Source organism: Falco peregrinus, chromosome 1 (genome assembly GCF_023634155.1).
Source record: "Falco peregrinus isolate bFalPer1 chromosome 1, bFalPer1.pri, whole genome shotgun sequence".
NCBI classification, from domain to species: domain Eukaryota; kingdom Metazoa; phylum Chordata; class Aves; order Falconiformes; family Falconidae; genus Falco; species Falco peregrinus.
Genome location: NC_073721.1, coordinates 123,591,805 through 123,615,597, shown reverse-complemented (window position 1 = coordinate 123,615,597; position 23,793 = coordinate 123,591,805). Strand labels below are relative to the sequence as shown.

At 40.2% G+C, this 23,793-nt stretch overlaps 1 protein-coding gene across 1 annotated transcript in view; it reads left to right on the top strand.

Moving 5' to 3' along the window:
- The window catches only part of ADAMTS17 (ADAM metallopeptidase with thrombospondin type 1 motif 17), a 192,968-nt gene that overhangs the window by 97,588 nt on the left and 71,587 nt on the right, over window positions 1–23,793 (top strand). Inside the window, exons 11-13 of the mRNA XM_055792598.1 lie at window positions 14,263–14,364; window positions 16,070–16,215; window positions 21,279–21,445. Of these exons, the coding sequence (XP_055648573.1) occupies window positions 14,263–14,364; window positions 16,070–16,215; window positions 21,279–21,445 (415 nt within the window). The remainder of the gene's footprint in view (window positions 1–14,262; window positions 14,365–16,069; window positions 16,216–21,278; window positions 21,446–23,793) is intronic.

Below are 23,793 nucleotides of genomic sequence, written 5' to 3'. Positions count from 1 at the left end.
CTGGGGAAGAAAAGGACTCTGTACCTAATGGGACAGCTGATATAAAATCAGTAGTCAAACTCCCATTGACCTTCGTGTCAACAGCACATTCTTATGCAGTCGTCCTCCCTCCCCTGCACTGAGTCTTGTTAATCTCCTAGAACAGGCCCAGAAAAACTTTTGTTGGTACTTTATTGCCTTTTGACACTGTTTTGCTGAAGTACTCAGTAGAGATTGTTTTGCTGGAAGTTCAGCTGAGGTGAAAGTCTTCTCACAAGAGTGCTTGCCTACTTCCACAGTCAGCTTAGATGACTGTCTGGATCTTTCAGTAGACATCACCTTCAGACTGCTACAGTGTTCTTAGGAGCTGACTCTGCCAAGGAAATATTAATGACTTCTTGTTTGATGAAGCCAATTTAGAGATTTGTGCAGAGTTAGGCCACTTACTGTGTGTTTGCTAAGCAACATGATGTATAGTCAGGATTTGGCTGCAAAATGGCCTATGCCACATGGTTGGTTGGCAAAGTGAAAACATTGATTTTTGGTGTCTCTAGAAGTAGGTCATATTTGAGATGAGGCTGGCTGACCTGTCCTCTGGAATTTAGACAGCTACACTTTTCCTAAGGTCTTGCTCATAATTAGATGTCTTCATCCTGACCAGAGCTTTCCTGCATCCCGCTTTAGATAGGGACTGGAGAAATGCTTACTTCTAGTGTGGCCTTGGAGATATCCAGAAGAAAGTCATGAAGCACTGTGTCCTGTCACCAGCACCAGCTGGCAGCATTCTGTCCTATATAGACAGGCATGGAGCAGCCAGGTTTCTTGCTGTCATTAACTAGCTCTTTGTGTTTTTATTGTCACTTGTTCCCATTCTGAACAATCTTGGAATCTTAAATCGGTGTTAACAAAGAAAATAATAATCAATGATAACTGAGGTTTCTAAGTGCCAAATTAATAAAACTGTTGAACACATGCAAGTCCTGGGAACATGCTCTTAGTTTCACATTTGCTGTTTTATTTATTTTGGATTTGGAAACTAGCTAATGTAAAACAAAAAGAAAAGAATCTGGGTAGGCTGTATTTTCCAGCTCCATCAAGAAAATGCAGACCACCAGGACTACTGTACTGGAAGCAAAGTATTAGAATATAGGTCTGTAAAGAAAACCCCAGATCTACCCAGGATGATTCAAGTTCTTCCACTTGTGTGGGTGTCACCCAGCTTGACTGCTGTTGGAATAGATATTTGCTATTTCCCTTGTTGTGATAAAAAACATTCTGGATAGTCCGGTGCCTAATGAGAATGTCAGCCTAGTGGTAGGTGGTCAGCATTTCTCATGCAGAAATTGCATGTCCAGTCTGGAATCGCTTCAGGGACAAGTTGCTTGCCAGAATAGTAAGCCAACAGGCACTGTTCTTCTCTGTAAGATACAGAGAGCAGGTGTTTTTGTCTCCCAAGATTTTTCACCAGTCTTATTATTTGACATCTTTAGAACACAGTGAAAACTGTGCTCTTTTCCTCCATCACTGCTTCAGCATCTCCCAAAGAAAAGCATATTTTGTGAGGACTTTAGTACTTTCTAATGAAAAGTCTTGTAGAACTTCAGCAGATTAAAAGCAATTTGCAATTACTTACTTAGAACTATTTTTCTGTTACAGATATGTGTCAAAAGTTAGCATTCACACTGTGAAGCTTTGGGTCAATTATGTCGCACACCATTAATTTAAGTAAATATTTACATCCTGTTATGCTACTGTGAAGTGGCATTTGAAGGCAATGAAATTAAATTCTTTAAAGGAAATGATCAGCTTTAATTTTTAAACCTTCGAAGTTTGTGTTTTTTTCACCTTTGTGTTTCTCATGCCTCTGCTGCAGAATGCTTGTATTGTAAGTCTCAAAGCTGTCTACAAAAATATGAACAAAAAAAAATTGGCACTAGTCATTGGCATTAGCTGTAGAAATTATTGGCAAATACAGCTGTCTCCTCTTTTAGCCAATAGTAATGTGGTATTTTTAATTCAATAAAGTATTAAAAAAATTCAAATGTAAAAGTAATAAACATTTGACAGTAAATATTTGTTACAAAAAGGAAATAAAATTCAGGAAATGAGCCTGCTCGATCTTTTTATGATTACATGCGTCTACTGTCTATTTTCTTATTGAATAAAAGAGTTACATTATAACATTTCACTGGAGATAGTTGAGCTCCATAATTATATCAGGCAAACTAGATGAACTATATTTAAAAATGCCATGCAATTCAGTTGTAGAGCAAATTTCAGAGATTAGATGAATCCAAAATTTCAAAATTTTTGAGAAACAGCAGAAACTTTCTGTGCAGTAAGCTCTTTCCCTTAAAGGAATCAAAGCCCAAATTTTTAGAGGAATGTAATCTTTGCCTTCACAGAGAAATCAGGTACCTAAATGCTTGGCAGTGTCCGGACCTCAGACACTGCTCCAACTAGATATCTAGTCCATGAATATTCAACTTTATCTAGATATTTCAGATTGCATCTCCAAATTTTTTTCGTGTTTTTTTTTAATGATAACTCAGTTGTCCTAGTACAAGGTAGCAACTCCCAGAATTACAGCTTTGCCAAACCAGGTATCCTGCATCTCTTCCCCAGATTTGTAGAATAAAAATGAAAACCTGTGAGGTAGGCTCAGTTTTACATATACTGTACATCTTGATGTTAGTTTTTAATTTGCTTGGACACTGTGTTTACATTTTCCTATACTAAAATTTAAAAAATGAACTAGTTAACAGCATGAGTATATGATAACCAGCTTAATAATAGTCTGTTGTTATAATCTATGACCTCCAAGGTGTATAATTTAGGATCTGGTTCTGTAACATCAACGTTAGGTAAGATTTACTAGTGCATGTCACCTGTTCAAGGAGCTGTGGAATCGTGCTTTTAGGCTGGAGGCTTGTTAGGCAGGGAACAATCAATTTCCATTTATTTGAAAAGCACTGTTTCTATTATGATACTGTATGAATAATAACTGGCAAGATTACCAGCCAGCCCCTTGAGGGAATGCAAATCCATTCTGGTGCATGCTCTGCTTATACTTTTATTGATTTGAGATACATCCAGGTGGCTGGTTTTGGACTAACTTTAACCTGAGTATTAGATGGGTGAATCCTTGCTCATCACCAGGAAAGTAAATGTTTTCATGGCTCTGTGGAAGAATTAGTTTTGGTCTGAGGAACGGAATAAGAAAATAGAAACTGGGCAGTTCTCAAGTGAGGTGATGTCCTTGTGATAATTAATATCTCGAGAACCTTCAGTAGTTCACCCTTCACATCTAAGTAGTTTTCTCTGGTCATATGCAAAGGGATGAAAAGTGCTTTCACATGGTGCTTTCTGTTAATCTTTCCCATTGCAAATGTCTGATCAGTAAGAATGCTTATCTAGTAGGACATACAAATGTGCTTCTGCTATACCAGACATGCTGGTTTTAGGTGGAAGGCTATACAGTCATGTCCCTTGCAGTGCTAGAAGAGCTTCTGGCCCACCTAAGAGTGTGCACAGTGATCTTTATTTTAAGGGAGAAATAACAGAAATTGAATTGATGACTGTGTCATCCTCAAGCTCAGCAAAATCATGATACGAATTGCAGAAAAAACTAAACAGCAATGCATCTTTGACACGGTACAGTGCATTATCAGTGTACCCCCAACACAGAGATCTTTTGGGATTTGGGTTGCTAAATATTGGTATGAGCCCAGGGTTAACAGGCTAGGTTGTGCAAATTGCAGGAAATTCAACTTGTCTGACCTCTGTTCTTCAGATCCACGCTGCACTATGAATCAAGTATTGTGGATTCATTTGACCCCTATGCAAGAGGACGCAAAAAGCTTCACTCTACTCAAGCAACAAAGGCTTCTGCAGAGAGCAGACTTTAACTCTTTGCTATCCCCTTTATTTATCAGTAAAGTCAGTAAGAGGAATAGCACATTTTACGCTGAGTATCTCACAGAGCAGATATTGTGTTTCTCCACCAGAAATACGTAAAATTGCATTGTTCATAACTTAACGTGAAAAGAAGTGGTTTGTTTAATCACAACCCTGGGTTTATTTTACAGACTGGCATGCCTATGAACAGAGGCTTTTGCACTGAAATTATCTTTATGGAAAAAATGTGAATTCTGTTGCTTGTATCCAGTGTTTGGCTTTTTGTTTTCCATGCCTTTTGGCTTATTTATTATTAACACATTTTTGTGGGTTTTTACATAACCATTATCTTTCAGAATTATATTGAGTCAAAGCTGTGCTTAGGCTAAAATGGCACGTGGAAAGAGATTAGCATCTTGCTACAAAGAGATTTTTTCTGAAATAGGGTCACTGTCAACTCAGATCTAACTAACAATGTGTATTTTGACATGACACTGGTTTTAGAAAAATTAAAACAGCTAGAATTGGCTCTACTGTTTTCTTCTTAAGTTCAGGTTGTTTTTTAACAAATATAGGTATCTCCCGGGATCGACAAGCTACAGAGCAGAAGCACAGAACAAGAGGGCAAAGCTGATTGTAAGCCAAGGGAAACTGGCTCTATTTCTGGGCTGAAATGGAAAAGGAGAGGAATGAAAAGCAAAGGGAGAGCAACAATTGTAATAATCAAATGGATTTTGTGCATCCCTTCGGTTTTCATATTTGATGGTATGGTGGTGAATATAATTAAGCAGCTGTGGGTCTCTCTGTGGTCTTGATCTTGCAAAGACACTGATAGAGTGGACTCTTGGACTCTGTGCATGGGAATCAATGGATCTCTGTTTTTTCTTTGCAGTGTCATTTGCAAGATCCAGACAATAATAGTAAGCCCTATTATTTAGTTATGTATAGAATATTTACAAGAACATGTTAATTAGATTGTGAGGTGGTTTATCCTGGAAATAATAGGTTGCATTGTCATTTTCCATACAACCAGGGACTTTGTCTACATAATTTTCCCTTATATACTTTAGCTTTTATGTAAATATTATAATAATAATCATCATCATAATGATAATAATAATCTGGAAGAGGATGGGTCTGGTTTTCTTGAGGCTTGCAGGGTAGAAGCCTGGCAATTCTAAAATAAAATGAGAAGATTTTCTTTTTTAGAAGTAAAGGTAACAATTTACTTAATTGCCATGCTATATTTTATAGTTTTCCTAATGTAGGTTGTTAAGATTCAGACTAATTTCATGTTGCCTGTTTCATATGAAACTGAAGTGTCCTATTTCACTGCTTCTGTATGTTGCAAAAAGACCTTTTTCTCTTTATTTTCAGTGGAAATACTTTTTGTTTAAGGGAGAGAAAGAATGAGAGAGAAGCAGAGTTCCTGCCTGGGCAGCACAGCCCAGTTTACAATTATTGGAATGCTTCAGAAATTTTTGTACGTGTTTCAGTTTGGAAGATGGTCAAAACACATTCTGGTGCAGTGGTTTAAAGAAAAATAAAAAGAGAGAGAGGGGAACCAAAATAAAATTATAAAAATACAGTGTGGAAATTTAAGAATATAAAAATAATAAACTCTTAAAAATAATACAGAGTGCCTATTAAGAATCAAGCACTTGAGCTTGGCAATTCTACGTTTCTTATTAAGACACAAGGGGAGGGAGAAAGAATTAGTGTAGCCTTGTGATGTGGCATCTACAGCTGAAGTCTGTACTAACGAAATTAGCCAAAATACAATTGAGTATCAGCCTGAAAATAGTGTATAACAAGTTTGAAGGGCATTCAGACCTCTCCCGTTGGCCTTCTGGGAACTTCCCATCTGCAAAACACTTCAAGAGAAAACTCCCATAATCTTCACAACCACATCTGAACAGTGTGTGTACATATCTCTATTTATTTTACTGTCCCTTTCTTCTTTCTTCCCATGGCCAAGAAACATTATCCGTGATTTCAGGCTTTTATTTCCCCTTATTTATATATATATATTTTTAATGAACAACACTGCCTGTGTTTAAAAAAAAAAATCAATACTTTTCATATCCTACAATCAGGTGTTAAGGCTTGAGTTGTTCACTGGGAGTTACTGAGTGAGCATTACTCTCAGTGAAGACAATATGAGATGGAAGTGCAAGGTCAGAATTTTAGGCTCTGAGTTGCAGACACATCAGATAGGAGTGATCAGGTTGATTATGAAACTAGCCTGAAGCTCTTGCCCTACCTACATCGTGGACAGATATCTTCTCCTGAGCTAGATTACACCATGATACTGTGAAGTCATAGACCTTCTCTTGGTGGGATACGTTTAGTATGAACCACCGAGCAGAACCATATAACACATGGCACGTACAGTACGATGCTAATGTAACTGCCGTGGTTGTGACATAGTTGATTAGCTACAGCTCTTTTAAGCGTTCTGAGGTACAAATTGGTAATAAGTCCAAGTACAAAATTTCTAACGTTCAATTCAAAGGTGTAACTCTGTTCCAGTGCCTTGTACCACATGTCTCTTTCTTCTTCCAGGTTTGAAGAAACTGAAAAGATTAGTATTTAGCATAGGCTGCTTTGTCATAAAGTTAGTTTGTGGTCTCATTAATGCTGTCTTGCCAATCTCTTTCTTTTGACTATTACTTTAATTCCAGATATGTGAAAAAATGAAATAGAACTAGTGCTTTGCAAAGAAATATTTAAGATAGTGGAGAAGGCATTTAGTTTGTATTGAGAGCACTCTAGCAGAAACTGCTAGAACTAGAGACGATGTTTTTCCGTTTCATTGTTTGCTTCCCAATGTACAATTAAATTAGAAGTGTTTCTTTTGTTTTCTACTCGCTTGTGTCTTCTCTGGCAGTATTGGAGTCTTCCACTGCTTGTCTGGCTGGATCCATTCTTGTTTTTTGAACTCCGTGTGCCCAGCTTCATTACTGGCCCTTCACATTTGCATTTCTGTGCAGTGTCCATGTCATTGCTGCTTTTCTCAGCTTTTATTTCATCCTGATGCTTGTTCAGGAGGTTCAATCATGCCCTACATTTTCAAATGAAGTAATAGGTTTGAATGTGTCTGGTTTTTAGCATCTGGTTTTGAGTCTCAGGAAAGCTGCATAGTTTTCCAGAAGCCCTGAGCTTCTACCAGCTTTGAAAGGTTGCCCTCCTTGAAGTATTTCCAAGTCAGGCATCCCAAACAACTCTTCACTTCTCAAAATACTGGTTTCTTATATCTTCCCCGGATTGGAATAATCTCCAGATACTCCATTGCACGTTTCCAGTATAAAAGTAATTCATTCCAGTTTAACTTTCTCACAGGAAAGGGTGAAGAGCTTGCAGTAAGCCAAACCCCTCTCAGAAGAAGAATTTTTACATTTCTCTGTCGCCTACCATCTATCCCACAGAGCCTTTCATAGAGCCCTAGGAGCAGTTTTACTAGGAGACATGATGGCACACTTGGCAAAAGATCCCTGCAGCATCTGCTCTAGAGAGGTCAGGGCTCATCTTCCTGTCTGTAAGTGCGTTTTGGGCAGCTCTTGAATAGCCTGGTTTTGCTTTTGCTGACATTGTCAAAACATGAGAGCTCTGGATTTTTCTAATCCTTTGGCTTTCATCTGCTGTTAGAAAGGCTGTTTGACTGAAGATTGTAACCAGTTAATTTTATTCAGACCTTAGACATCCAAATCCATCTGTGGCAAGCAGTGTGTCATGGTAAGTTACTGTTTTGGAAGCTGACATATTTTGTCTTTCTCCCTGAAACGTGAAGAGGAAAAATTCTTATGTTTTAATTGTGGATTAGAAAAGCTCTTGATATCACTCCATATATATAAGGGTATGTTTCATATGGGATCCATGTGCTGGTAGCTGGAGTAATGCATGTCAAGCCACCTAGCTCAGAGAACCAAACCCAGTGTGACACACTTTATGTTTGCTGGGTTCAGTTTGTTTTGTTTTCTCTGATACAGAACATTAACAAATCTCGGAAATGACTATACTGAATTTTTTGTACTGTTCTACTAGGAAAAGAGTAGCACTGGAAAGCAGCTAACTCTCAAGGACCATTTCCCTAAGAGTTATTTAAGTGTCAGGGGCCATTTCCGCAAAGTTAAAACAATCTTTTTGGTTTTATACACTTGTATCTGATGCTGGTGACTTTCTAATCACACAAGTATTGATGAAGAGGTCGTTCATTGAGTTAATGCCATTACATTGATGAAAAAACTAATATAAAGGGGAATAAACTCTAGATTTGTTTGTTGGCTCCAGGCAGGGAGGTTATTGGTCCTGTTCATCTAAAAAACATAATACATACGTGTTTCTGTATGTTCTGAAGAAACAAGTTGATCACCAAGTAGTGAAAGTACGGAAACATTTTTTAAGAAACCTTTTCTAGTTGCATCTAAGAAGATATATGGTTACTTTTTTATAATACAGGCTGCGATACTTTCTGTCAAACAGTAAAGAGATCTATTCTTCTCTGTCATAAATGAATAAAATTGCACAATATGAATTTGTAGGACTGTTGCCCAGTTCTGTTAAAATGCGACATTAGTGAATATGAACCATTGCCCAAATATTCTAGGGTAGTCCTGGTGATTCTTTCTCAAGCCTTCCCTTGACTTTTTGGAAGACTTTTTGGTCTGTCATTGGACAGATAGACAGATACCTCTACTATTGGACCTGCCACTTGTTCTTTGGAGTATCAGCTCTAGAGAAAGGTCAGCATCTGGCCATTGATATCCAGCTTCACAGTTATCTTGTCTGGGGCAGCATATGCCTCCTTCTCAGCAGTGCCTTCCAGTTTTACAGGATTATGATTTTGGGCACTTTTCATTTAGTTTTCAACAGCAAGAAGCTCCGTCAATAGCAGTGGCAAACAACAGTGTTTGCCTCCTTTGTGATGCATTGTAGATTGTCAGTTGTTTATGCACCCAGAATTAAAGACAGCGGCAGTGTAGAAATTGGGGACATTCTTTTTCTCACCTTGTTGTGTAAAGGATTCCTCCTCGGAAGCATGCTGTGAGCCTTCAAGAACACATACATAGTATTTTGAACAGGAAAATGAGTGTAAATTGTGTGTTTATTGTACTTAATAGGTGTTAATTAGGATTCTGTTTATACGCATGTTTTCTCTCACAGTTAGCTATATGCCAAGCCATAACCTTGGCAAAATAAGAGAGATCTGATACTTCATTGAAAGCCAGCATATTTATAAGCATGCCTGTGTGTTATGTGGTCTCTTGCTCCTCTTCCTTAAGGATATTTACTCTTTCTAAGTCCTTCATAATCGCCTCATTTTGACAGAAAAATTGGTTTCATGGTGATTTAATTCTGCTGCTAGAAATAAGAGGTTACTCTTTGCAGTGGGCAATAGGCAGCAGGAAGAAGTTCATTCTCAAGAAAAATAAGTGGTGTTTCTTTTTTCGAATGAATCCAAGGTGAGGGAGTGAATGTGTAGGGAATGAACTAGCTTCTGTAGAGTAGTTCACTAGTGGGAAGGACATCTTTATTAATTGGATTTCCTTTATGCTTTGGAGATTTGGAAGCTCCCCCTTGTAGGTAATAATATGAGGCTCTGAGTCAGGGGGGTATTGTGAGCCCTTCTCACTGAGACCATATGAGGTCACTGGGCAGAGTCATGCTGATTTCAGTAACGGTGGTGATGCAATAGCTAACCCAGAAACTAGCAGTCTCTAGACTTACTGCCTGTGGGCAAAGAGCTGGCTGAATTAATTCTGGCTTCTCCTCATTTCCAGCTGCAGCACTGAGTTAAAGAAACTAAAATAGATGACTTCCCTAGAGCTGCGTGTGAGTGCTCATAGTGCTTCACACGCTGTGAGTCTGTGCTGGCACACGTGGGGGATGGAGTTACAAGTAAGGTAAACACTGTCTTCAGAAACAGTATGTCTTGTGAAAAAGTATGAAAAGCTGTGAAAGGTGGGAAGGCCCATAGCCAGACGTGTCCCTGGGAGTATCCCAGGAGTTGTTTCTGGGTTTACCCTGAAGTTTAACTAGGGCAGGCAGTGTGAGCCTGGGCTGTGACACTGAGCAGAGGACTGCAGAGCTCGGAGCAGCGTTTTCACTTGTGTCCCAGCAGGCTTTCAGCAATACACTTAATCCCTTTCTGTTTCTCATCTTCCCACCTATAACAGAGCAATAAAGCTTCCTTTATCTCCAAGCTCCCAGGAGTCTGTTTAGATTGCAAGTTCTTTGAGGAAGAGAAAACACCTGGCACAGTAAGGCCTCTTTCTCAGATAGATGCCATTATAATGCCTGTAATCGGAAGCATCGTTCACCTGCTGAGCAGATATCTCCTAGCCTGGGAGTTTCCGGGCTGCGACCTCTCTCAGGACAGGTTTCTAACAACTGTGCAGACAGCTTTTCCTATCTTCCAGGAGTTATTTGGAATCTAAAATGTGCACCTTTATAAAAATTCCATTTTTATTTTGATTTTTGACTTTATTTTCTCTCTGTATAAATTCTTTAAGGGTTCAGTTGAACAAGCATTTCAATTAAAAAAAAAAAGGAAAATTATTTTTTAATTGAAGTATTACTTTTCAAAACATCTCAATTTTTGTAATTTTGCTTTGCCCTTGGAAATATCTCAGACTGCGAGCTGATCCAAAGATGACCTTTCCCCACAGACAGTTTCAACAAATCAATATTTTCCTAGTGAAAAATATCTATCATCGGAGAATCCTAACTGTTACTTTTTGAAGGCTGAAGGGAAGATTTTGCAGGCAGAGACCTGCTGTCTAAAAGCTGGTTGCTGAGTTTACAATTAGCAGTAACACAGCTCTTTTGATGGCTTCTTCTGTATCAGAGTAAGCTCTGAACTGCCACTCAGATACAAGCAACTTCCTTTCAAGTCCTGCCATTTCTCACTTTGTTATTTCCCCACAAAGCTGGCTGTTTAACTATTAAAAAGTCACTCACTGTGACTGGTTAGCTATAGGACTGTTTAATGGGTTTTTTTGTTTGGGTTTCTATTGTAGCTGAGGAGGATATATGATCTCTTTTGAAATGAGCTATTAACATGATAAAACATCTTGGGAACATACAATACCAAAGATGATGGTTTAATCTTTGCTGGGGTATCTGAATGCTGTATTAAATACAGGGGACTGCACTAACGAGTGTTTCAGCTTTGTAGTGGTATGGCACTAGAACACAGAGTTCTGAAGCGCAGTTACCAGATTTTTCTGTAACTGTTTCCTGAAATATGCTTTGCATTTAGTATTCTGAATCAAACACAGGGATACTATAAAAATCCTATGTTTTCCATACTGCAAAGATGGGAAATTTCAGAAAGGTTGGTGTTGCTAAAGGAGTTTTTTTCTTTATTTATCTTCCTATAAATATATGTGTGTGCACGTGTGTGTGTGTATACATACATATATGCAAACATATACATATATATACACACATACACACATGTATGTGAATATTTGCACCCACTGTACCCATGGGCTGGGCTCAGTTCTGTAGTTCTGCTGGTGCAGACACACCTGTTTGAGGTTATCTGTGTCCATTGCTTCCCCAGGCCATGCGTCATACCTGGGCCTGTTAGCTGGCTTCATCACCTTCCATGTTCTTGTGGGCTATGGAGGAATTCTGGTTGGCAACCAAAATTGTACAAAAAGCTGCTTCATTTTTATGACTTCCTGTTTCCAACCCCCTCTTCCTCCTCCCAGTTTTACATCAAAGAGGACAATTTAACCCTGACTAATTTACATGCAGCTTATGATCCAGGGGCTTGAAGCTGAAGCTTAAAAAATACTGGCCTTGCATAATGCACAGATATTCAGCAATGCTGCTCCTATGTGTCTAGAACAACTTCTTTAGGGCTGTAGTGAATTCCGTTACATCTTCAGCCAGGATGGCTTTCTGACAGAAAGCAGAAGCAGCGGGTTTCCTTCCGGAACCACAGGGCAAAATTTCCATCTGGGTCATTCAAGAGATCAGGCTGGAGGGTTTCTCATCACATTCTGCTCTGAAGCTTTGTGGTTATATGTAAGAGAGGGGCTGAAGCCTGGAAAAGTAGAAATGCTTTGCTATCTGCACCCTTCCTCTCTGGAGCTTCCCTTCATTTTACGTGTCAGTATTCCCCAACCACAATTTGAAAGGAGACATTGCTGGTGGTTCTTTCACAAGATCACTGTCCACAATCATCAGGGGAGAAGAGAGAGACCAGATTGTCAATGAATTTCTGAACTCGGCTTAACAGTAACAACATTTATAGGTCACCAATACAATTACTTTTAATGGCAAAGAAGCTGTTACAGTTTAGCCAGTCTAACATGTTCATGCACTGCATTTAATTGTGTCCTGCAGCTACATGTAGCACGTCCTGCCACTGTGACTAGAACCTCCTATGATAGCTTCTACTTACGTCTCTGACCTAACTTAACATAACTCTATGCTTTTAACATATCTTAACTGTTTTGGAAGCCTATTAAATCATTCATTCATATGTGTACAGGTTTAGTATAAAGAATAACCCATCACCTTTAGATCCTGCTGAGTTAAACCAGATGCAAGGATGCTGTAGCTTTACAACTAGGAAGACAAGCAAGTTTGGCGTTTTGGGGAAAAGCTTTTTCAGGTTAAACTGTTTATTGCCTAGACTGGTGTTCTTTCTGTAACACTTGTGGACAGTTAATTGATGCACTTTTTTATTTTAATCCTCTCTGAGGAAGGCAGGGTTTTGAGAATCTGGGAGTTGCGGTGTGGAACAACTGATTTCTCAGTAAGCTCTGAAATCTCTGGCTTGTCAATTCTTCTGCCTCAGTATACCTATCTGTAAAATACTGTGTGATGTCCTTATGGCTAATTGGTGCTTAAGTGCTTTCAGAGCTGTGGGTAAACCACTAATTAGTCACAGTAATTTAGTCAAAATTACTGGTCTGATATTTTCCCATATGTTCTATTAGTTCGGGGGAAATGTCTTGGAAATTAATTGATTTAGGCTTCCCTGGTGTATTTACTGTTGTTTGGTTTTTTGACAATGATTTTCTGTGTTGTGGTTAATACAGATGTTGCTGGATTTTGCTGTCTGCTTCTAGTTTTTGTGAATGTTCTTTTGGTTTAAATAGTGCAAAATCCTCTTTCCAGAAAGAAATGTGGAAATAAAACAGGATGCAGATACTGCTGCGATAACTATTCTGTTTCAGTATGTTCTACATCATCACTCTTGGTATTGGGATTTATTTCATCTGCACCCTCTGCTGTACAGATCTATTTTATATAGACATACCAACATGCATGTACACAAAACACACATGCACCCACAGTCTCTTACACTACATCGTGAAAGAACCATAAGGTTGAAGCATGTTGACTCAACTATTTAATGAGGTGCAATAAATCTTGACAAGACCAGCTGGCACTAGAGTCAGGCTTCTCATCTTTTTACCATTACATTGAAATGTGAACAATAGTGGAAAGAAATGTAACTCTTCTTTTTCTTTTTTTGGTACTCGGTTCTGTAGCTTTGTATTGAAATCATCCACTTCCATGGAATGCAAAGCACGGTGGATGCTGTGGAAAATGTTAACAATGTAAAGGCCCCTTTTCCTGGTTCTTTTGCTCAAATTCTGAAAACTTATTAATCTGACAGATCATGCAAGTGTGGTCAGCATTAATATCCCTGCAACACACACTGGCTGAGCAGAGCAGCAATGTTGAGTAACGATAGCCAGAACGTGTTTCAAGTCTGGTAGTGAGTTGTGCTGTACCTCTTCCTGCTCTTGCCTTCCAACCTCACTTTTCACCTTCTTTAGCACATTGGACTCTCTCTTTCTAGCAGCTACTTCCCACCACCAAACTTTTACTAACTTTGCCCCTCCCGGTCACCAAGCTCCTCCTACGCTGCATGGCACACCATGAAATCCTTTCCTCTTTCTCATTCTGCCTTAAGGTCATCTTCTCCTAACGGGCATTGCTAGCTGATGACAGCTACCACCAGGTGCAGCAGGGCTGACTGTGTGTTACTTGAGTATCTTTCTAAAAAATACAAGTAATTAAGCAGCTTGGACATCTAAGCATGTGGCATGGTTCCGAAGCACTCATCTTGGCCTCCCATACATGATTCTTTTTTAAGGGACCGGATTTATTATTGTGAAAAGAAATCTGTTTAAATAATGCACTTCTTGTTTTGGGTGGGTTTTATCCATCTATGTGTTTCATGTTTCCAGCCCTGCCACTTAATGCCAATCTATCCTTAAAAAATAATTGCTCCCAAACCAACTAGATGGCTCTGGATTCACTTGAGGAAGACTGCCTGAGCTTTGAAGTGTATCCTGTAATGACAGCTGGCATCTCCAAAAATAGTAACTGCACCTCTTTGCTTTATGGTTACAGCATTTGATGTGTGCTGGGCTCTGGTGCCTGGTGGAAGGAGATACATCCTGTAAAACAAAGTTGGACCCCCCTCTGGATGGCACTGAATGCGGCGCAGACAAGGTAATCAAAATGCTCAGTAGCAATCACTTTGTTTTTTCCAGCATTGTCTGTCAAATAATGCTTCCAAGATGTTCAGTATTTACCATAAACCCATATTTTCTACTGATTCTGTTACAGAAACCACTCAAATTAACAGCTGGATTGGGTTAAGTCTTTCTGATTTTATGTTACGTGTATTTCAGTAGCCTTTGGAGACCTCAGTAGAAAAGTTCTTGTGGTCTAGGCATTCTACAAACACTGCAGGAAACCCCCGTGCTTCACTGCTAAGTGCACAGGCTGAGTACCCTGGCAGTCATGTTGGGTAGTAGCTCACTCCTGTCACTTCTGTTCATTGCTGCCAGTGGTGTTTCATGAGTGAGATGTTTTTCAGTGTAAGATAAGGTAGTAGTGTTCTTGGCTATATTGGAGTTTGAAAGTGTGGAGAGCATTTAGGCTGACATTTGGGGAGTGGAGGAAGATGGGGAAAGAAAAAGAGGCTACTTAAAAACTTCATGGTTTCTCCAAGTAGCTCAAAATGCATTGAGCTCAAATTAAGTTATATTCAGTTATTTTTGAAGTATAATTTCCTGTACTGTATGTATATACTGAGATGACTAAGGCATATATGGAGTTTCCAGAACCCAGGTTGATGTAAAAAACTGTTACAAGAAATACAAAATAAACTCTCAAATTAGTGGATCTCCCTCCAGTGAAAATCACCATTCCAGTAACTGGCTTCAATACCATAAGGGTGAGAGTTACTGAGGCTCAGCTGCTGCCTCCCAGCTGTGACCTGCTGTGCTAACAGAAGTTGACTTAAGTGAACGTTTACCCTCTGAGATGGGCTGTGGTAAATGGTATGTGGTTCATTAACATATGTGGTTGATTAGCCCAGTGCAGCTGATAACCTATTAGGCTACAAAGGAACTTGACTGCTTTGGTAACAGCCAGCCCCTCACTTACTGATTTTGGATTTTAGTATTTTTTGTATGTTGTATGGTTGGGGAGGTAAGATTAATTAAGAAAAAATAAAAAGTTTATTGCTAAAATGAAAGATTAGAGATCTTTTCTTTGCTTGCAAATAAAGGTAAACAATGACAAGAAAAGCTGAGTCCTGGAAAGCACGACAAGGAAATGGAGACAAAAGATTTTGAGATATATGTTTGTCTAACTACAGGAGTCCTGGTGATACTTTCATGAGACTGCTTAGCAGTGCTTATTTATCATATCCTGGACAGAGCAGGAGAATAGGCCAAGTTTGCTGCCTGGTCAGGAGCCAGCACAACCTATTAGAATCAAAGGTTGTTTGGGGCTTTGGCCAAGTTAGGTGCAAAATACCTCAATTATTTTGTACATACTGGGAATACTGCTGATTAAGACATTGCTTTGGGGTGTACTTTCTTGGACTCGGTTTCTGTGAAGAGTGTGGCTTTAAGTCTTAGCACTTAGATTGTTGTCTGCTTTATAAAGCAAGAGGCTCAATTCTGTAATTGCTTCTTTTAATGACAGAAATCCCTTCAGGGGTTCATTGAGGGTGACACTTAAATTTGTGTTTCATGTCCTCTCTTTCCCCTCCTCCCACCTCCATCTCACTGAAGCCTTGAGTCTCTAGAAACTCAAACATGGGCTTATTGTAATCTCAGACATCCTTTTAAGTCCACACATGCAGGAATGTTTGCAATATCAGGACTTCTTTCCAGCCTGGGCTAACGCAATTGCATTTCAGTGGTGCCGTGCTGGAGAGTGTGTCAGTAAAACTCCCATCCCTGAACATGTTGATGGAGACTGGAGCATGTGGAGTCAGTGGAGCATGTGCAGCCGGACATGTGGCACAGGAGTGCGATTCAGACAGCGGAAATGTGACAATCCCCCGTAAGTCTTTACATCATCCTGATTTCTTTTTGTATGTAGCACTTAGACAAGCCTTACTGCAAGAGTACAGGAAAGAAATGGGCAGCAGAGCCCACAAGATTCCTTGTTCATGAGTGGCAAGGAGCAGGCCAATATCCTGGAATGACTCGGAGTGAAGTAGGTTCTGTGGAAGTGGTTTGAAGGGTTACCATTGGAAGCAGCCCATTGCAATGATCCAAACATAGATACAACTGAATTAAAAATGTGCAGTTTGGCAGAAAAAAAGATGCCGTTTTTTCCTGTCCAGCACTGCAGTGAATGAGGGGGGGCTGATCTGGATCTACAGACCAAACTGAGCCAGTATGTCTTGGAGATCAGTTTTGCAGGGAGTGCTGGCTCTGGGCTTGGGAAGTGATAAGAGTGTTGACAGTGGTCATAGTGTCACGTAACTGTGTTGGTAAAGCACCTTGAGATATTCTGTACATCAGGATGTGCTGCATATGAAAAGGAAGGTTTTCGCACACACAAAGTGCAGTGGGTACTGTTTAGCTCCTGCACAGTGACTACAAATAGACCTGTGCTCTCTGCTTGGACTTGGATTTTTTTCTAATTTAGGAAGAAATGTAAGTGTTGTTGTCTCCCATGTGCCATACTTCATCCCTCAGGTCAATTGAGGCACATCTGGAAATTTTTTCTTCTTATGGGAGGCCTGAACAGATTACCATGGTAGCCATTTAACTGACTACCCCTGTTTGTGCGCATTACAACTTCTGAGATGAGTGAGGATGCTTACAGTCTTGAGAGCACCCCTCCAAGTTGTGCATCTCTATTCATATTTTAAGGTTTTTTCCACAGACAAAGCACAGGAAACTTTTCTTTTTAAATAGGGACTGAAATTCTGGCTAGCAATACAGTAACTTTGAAGACATGCCTAGATGATGGATAGGCACACACTGGCTGCTGCTGAGTTGTACTCATGTGAAAGGGATATTTTTGTTTATTCCTCTCCTTAAATAACGCTGAACTGCAATTGCATTTCTGTAATGTCCAGGCTTGATTTTTACCAGCTCATTTTCCTGAACAAGGGACTGAGCTGGTTTCTTTGCTGTCAGCTACAAAAAGTCTTTTTAACCACAGTGCTGACCAAACCTAAATCCATTCATCATTGTTCTTTAAATTACAGGAAATGCTCCCTCCAAGATTGCACACTGATTTTAAAATTCTCTTGCTTATATACATTTTTGGCTGGGGATACACACGTGATCTTCTTTTGCTTCAAATTCCTGGCATCAGCCCACTTCTGCAGCTGGTTTATTCACTGTCCAAAAATACTGGCTAGGGGATTTATCTTTTATTTTATATATATTTGGTCTTGGGATTTTTTTTTTAAACTGGAATCTCTACTCCTGCCAGCTGACTTTTGAGCCTGTGGGACTATCAGTATTTTTAAATCAGTTACTTCACTGTTCGATTTGGTTTTTCGTCTCTGCAATTTCTCTGAGTATTGGCATGCATTGCCTCCAAATGGTTGCAAGGCAGTGTGGCGTGAGCCAGTTTGCACATGAGGACTTTTGAGTTGTACTGCCTTGTGTTCTTACCTAGTCTTTGGATTGTTGTTGTACGGTGTGATTGAGGAGAAAACCACTGGCTTAAACAGAACATCAGAATGAGATCTCTACCCCTTCTCCAGTCCCCTCTTGTCCTGTAAAAGGGTCACAGTAGTATAAATGGGCTTTGATTGCTTCAGTTCCATTAGTGGATGGATTCTCTTAGCATAAATACAGTGGAAGATGGGCATGAAGTTGTCTACCAGGACGTCTCACACAGTCACTGTTTCAGACATATGTCAGGGTGGGCTTGAATTACACTGTTTGTTGGAAATCCCGGACAGTGCTGGAGCCCATATTATACAGGGCTTGGGACCGAGATTACAGGGGTCTTTCCCTTCAGGTTCTTGAAGAGAATCTGATAGAGGTGATGCCAAATTTCTTGACCTCAGCTTTGGAAAGGTGGAAGGGACACAAGGATGAGGCCACTAAAATGGAGTGAAGCAGGGAAAGAAAGGTATATGAATAAGTCCTAGGTAACTATTTGTGGGAGACCAGAGGCAGTGACTGTCATTTTTCTTCGTCTTGCATGATGAAAACCATCAGTATCATGTTTAAACCTGCCAAGAGGCCTGTAATACTTAAATACTATTACAGAAGTCAGTTAAAGATTACTGTCAGTAATTCTGCATTCCCTATCCAAACAGTAACAGAGCAGAACATAACCAACAGGCAGAGCTGTCTTGTCCATTTCTCTAACTGCCTGTCCATGCCTGTTTATCTGCTTGTTCTTGAACCCCTTGAACAGACACTGTATATTTTACGAGTGTTTTACTGGAGTTAGTCTAGGAGAAAGTGGCACCACACTGCCAAATAAAGTATGATGCTGTTGGGCAGAGGGGAGCTGAGGTGGGAAGGTCTGCTTGGGTATATTATTTTTTGTTGGATTACTGGGAGTAGAAACGTCCCCCATGTCTGTAGGATGCTCTGTTACTTTGTGGCTGATGAGTGCATCCAACTCTTTAATTTTGGAAGAAACTGCATCAGGAGGATGCAGTTCATTTTACTCCTTAATTAGAAGGGGAAGACAGGTCAGGATGCTGATGGGCCAAGCAGAAGAGTACAGGCCAAATGGCACTATGTTCCTGCAGCTCCCACTGACTGGGAGTGATGGGTGCTCAGGGAGTCTCTGTCTTCTAATGGATTTGGCTATTACTTTAATATTGCCAATGACCATTATTACCAATAGTGAGAGCTGCTTGCTTCCAGTCTGCATCGGCAAAGTAATAGAAAGTCCCTCACAAGTTAAGGACATCTTAAGATTAAAGCCAAAACAGCTGCTGATGAGCACAGTAAATAACAGTCCTACTGTGTCTTCTGTTCCATGGCCGTCAGATTGACACCCCGCTCTTGGGAGAGCGCTTTGTTACTCTTTGGATATTCTGACTGCTTGCTTTATTTGATTTTTTTCTCCTGTGCATGTACACACAAACATGCAGTCACTTACATTCAATGGCTACATCTCTTTTGCTGTAGCCAAAGAAGTGGTGCTGAAACCAAAGTTCATGTGTCTGATGTCTTTATGTGAGCGCAGGGTTCATGTGGGAGGAAGGCTGTGTCGTGCTCGCAGTCATCTGGATGGAGTGTCTGTCTCATACAGCCTAAGGCAGCAGACACAATCCTCCCAGCAGATTTCTGCATCAGTCTCAGCGCATCTGCTGCCTTGCATGTGTCCGTGGCAGAAAAGAGGTGTTGGCAGCACAAACAGACGTTTGTTTAAGCTGTTATTCTGGTGACTCTGTGGTGTTACCGTGTCATTGGAGATAATCATTTCCATTAAAAAAAAACCCAAAACACTCTTTCTGGGATTAATGGAGCTACTGTAAAAATTTGATCTAGACTGAAATTTGGCATAAAGTTCTTCCATGCAGAGTTGAATGTTTCTGTTGCATCAAATGCTGAATTCATTGAGTCCAGCACAGCTAGGAAATAAAACGCCCTGTCCTATAGCCAGCATGTAACTTGCAACTCTTGCTAGGACCACTGACACAAATAACTGATATACAAGGGCCTTGCTTTCTAATTAGCTGACTGATATAAGCTGATGTTCATTGCTCTTCTGGGAGGGAGGGGGAAAGAGGCTTTTGGAATGAATGCCATACTGCTAAAAACTGGAATTTGGCTGGAGTTACTTTTTATAGCCATCTGTTAAAGAAAAGCAAGAACATTACTTTATCCATCTTTGCTGATTACAGCTGGGAAGATAGGTATGTAACAAATTCAGGAGAGTATCAGCAAGTAGCTAAAGAAATTATCTGTTAGGATGGCTAGGTCTTTTGCTTACTTGGGTTTTTTGCAAAGAAAATGAGGGTTATTGTTGAGAGTTTGAGTTTTCCTTCTTCTCTGGGGAATCATAAATACAATAAATAGATTTTGCAGGTGCTTAATCCTGATGTTGGATTAGTGGCCTTTCCTGCATGTTTAAAAAACAAATATGTAAAATGGCATGTTTTTCATGGATGGAGATGATCTGCTGCACAGATTTGTTTCTGGACACCCTGTGTAAGGTACAGGTTATAGCTACTTCTATGGTGGTTTTGTTTCAAACTGCTGAAGGCAGAACCTTAGAGGACATGTGCTAAAGAGACATTTGCAGTGTCTCAGTAGTTAGGAGTGTTTAAGGTAGGAGGCAAAGCAAATGGTGAGAAGAGAAAGTTGAAACATTCCAGGTTGCTTGCCTTTGCCTTGGGTATTTAGTGTGATCCTGGGCACAGTCATGTCACCTTGGTGCCTGTAGGTTCCCCATTAAGAATATAAATACTTAACATTGGTATTTGTAATGGAACCACAAATTGTCTTCTGAACTGCCTGACTGTGCAAATTTAAATAATACTTAGACTTTAGGTATCATACTCAGTGTACCTTCCAAAGCCTAACTGTCACAGGTCACCAGCAGTTACAAGCGCCTTTACTGAAACTATGTGCTTCCCCCCCCGTCCCACCTTTCTCAGTCATTTGCCTGCTCCATCTGAAAATAGGTTAGGACAGGAATGAGCTGCTGTTGAAGTCAAAGAAAAAATTTAGGTCAGCAGTGCAAAATTAGTCACATCCCTTGGTTTGTGACCAGAATGCAAACAGTTGAACACTGTATCTTCTAAGAAGGCTGCTTAGTGCCCAGAGGTGAATAGCATAATAGCCTTTTGGATTACCTCTTATCTGAGGCATGCAATGAGTAGGCAGCTCCTATTTATTGATCTGTGTATGGGATACTACAAAAGAACATGTTTCTGAAGTACTTCAGTATCTAAGCATCTGTTATGATAAGCCAATTATAGATCCAGAATTTAGCTTGAATAATTTTCTGTCAGAGCCACTGAAAGCAGGATTTGCCCTCTAGCAGGGGACATCTGAGAGGAAGGAATACCTGAATCTTCCTGGTATTTCAAGAGTTGCCTTGGACAGGGAAAGTTAGGCAAAGGCGTGTCTGTGAGAAGCTGTGCTGTTCCTGCTAACCTTGGTTTGTCTTTCCCGTGATAGCCCGGGGCCAGGTGGGAAGAACTGCCGAGGAGCCAGCGTGGAACACACTGTGTGTGAGAACTTACCCTGCCCTAAAGGTGTGCCAAGCTTCAGGGACCAACAGTGCCAGGCCCATGACAGATACACCAACAAGAAGAAAAGCCTCCTGACAGCTGTCATCGTCGATGGTAAATTTTTTCATCTTTCTCTGTAATTCTTTGCTGTTCTTTCACTGCAGCTTATCTCAACCCATCTTGATTTCATCTGCAAGACTCCATTTGTTGGTGAGAAGGCGACAGTATGTTCCCCTTAGCTACAGCTGGAAGACTAATTACAACTAGTTGTTCTTTGTGCTGCCCTGCTGTTCTTTTAGCCACCTTGACAGAAGATGCAGAGATCTCAGTTCTTCGCTCATCTTTTTGTAATGCTGGGAGAGAAGTGCCTTTACTTGATTCCCAGTCTGAACAGGCAGCTATTTGGGAATGGGAGTTTAAACATTAGAAAGTTCAAATTAATTTTGAACTGAAAATAAGGATTCCCTGGGATATTTTTAATATGTGTCAATTCTGGGCATTTCAGCATGATTGCCTATCCTACTTACATTCCTTTAATGCTTCCTTTGCTGGATCTTATTGTTCATCTACTATTCAACCAGATGTTGGGGGGGATATGAAAAAGGATCGTAGTAATGTCCTTTCTGCAGGAACAAATATCTTTCACTGCGCTCTGCTGGAAAACAGACAAGGCTAGTTTCATTTGGTCATCCTAAAGACATGCTTGAACAGAGTAGGGTGGTTTTGGAACTGATACCAGAAGACCAGACACTGGATAAGCCCTTTCCTGTGCTAGCAGTGACAAACTAGGTCTGACTCCAGCATTTACAGTACATGTACAGTCAGCATTTCAGTTCCTGTAGCAGAACCTCCAAGAGTACAATTCCTTCAGACGCCCCAGGAGACAGGCTGGGTTTGCTTGTTGTTCCCATCTGCCCCTCTCCCCAAATAGTGTTGCTGGGTGAATAAACAATGCAGAGCTACTTTCCTGACTAATTTCAATCACAGAAAACTCTCCTAGTTTTTTCCAGGGGTGAGCTGTTTCACTCCTTTCTCCATTTTCAATCAGGAGCTATGGGTTGCTGAGAGTCCTGTAAATAGGAGAGAAAATAAAAAAAACCCTAGATGATTCAGTGATATTCTCTGATCAGTGCTGCCAGAATTAGTAGCATACTGCAGTGGGAACTTCATTCAGCCACAGAATGGGAATAGGATATTTTTTGGCTACTTGAAGACTGAGCAAGCTATTGCTAAAAGATAATAGCCAACATTGTTCCTGCTACACAGCAAAGCCTCGCTCACCTGAGCCATCTTGCCCCAGTTTCCATGAATGCAAATTAGAAACCTCTCCTGCCCTGTTGCAGATCTCACAGCTGCGGAAAGAGAGTCTGTGCAGAGGCAGTCAGACTAGTGGTTTTCTGCACAAGCTGTTCTTTCAACAGCTTTCCCAGCTCCTCTGTTCAGTCTGCAAGTGAAATCAAAATCCAGCCTCTGTGAACTTGCTTTGCATCCGGCACAAGGCAGGGAATTTGAACATCCACAGGATATGCCTGTAGTTCCTCTGTTAAGCAAGACAGATGGACAGAGGGCAGCTGAGCTTCACATCTCAATGTCACTGTTTATCGAAGCATGTTAGAGCACCCCTGCAGTTCTCCAGTACCTTTTTTCAGCATATCAAAGCACCACAATCAGAAGCATTTAAATAGACACAGATCCAAACCAACCTTGAGCTAATCTCCACTGTGCTTGAACTCTACTTAGATGTGTTAGTGAGGTGGGAGTTGATCGCGCTGGAAACTTAGGAAAGGCCTATGCCACTTAGCTTAGTGTATTGGCAAGCCTTCTCTCTTCTGTCTGATGAGTGGACGTACTTGACTATGCAGAACAAAACATGTTTCGATTTGGATGTCTATAGGTTCTCCCTTGGATGAAGTCCGTGAGTAGCAGAGTCAGCTCCAAAGGAAAACCATTATATTGCCTAAATATCTGTTACTAAAACGTATTGCAAATGCAGTCAGCAAATGCTGGCATCTGCTGTATGCTGCCACTTAATAATACAAATCTTTGAAAAAGCTTTTTTTCTTAACTCCTTCTCTAGCTAAACATAATAGTAGCTTTTCCAAAGTAAGGTCTAAATATATACTATAAAAATTACCTCTCGCATGGGTGAAAAATGCAGTCTTTCTCTACTGATATCTTTCAAATTAATTTGGGAGTTCTTTATCTAGATATTCTAGCAGCATAGTTTGCTCACAGAAGTGTTTGTAGGACCACAAATATAAGTTTAAACTGATAACAGTATGTAATAGGTATACAAGAATGCTTTAAATTTATGTATACAAGTGTTCTTACTGGCAAACTGATGCAAGAAGTCAGTTCGTCCAGAGTAGAAATGGACTGGAGAACTTGTTCTTCTAAAACCACTGGCTGTAGCCTGAATTTTGCCTGAGATGCTCACACAGTGAGTTGGTCACTCATATCAG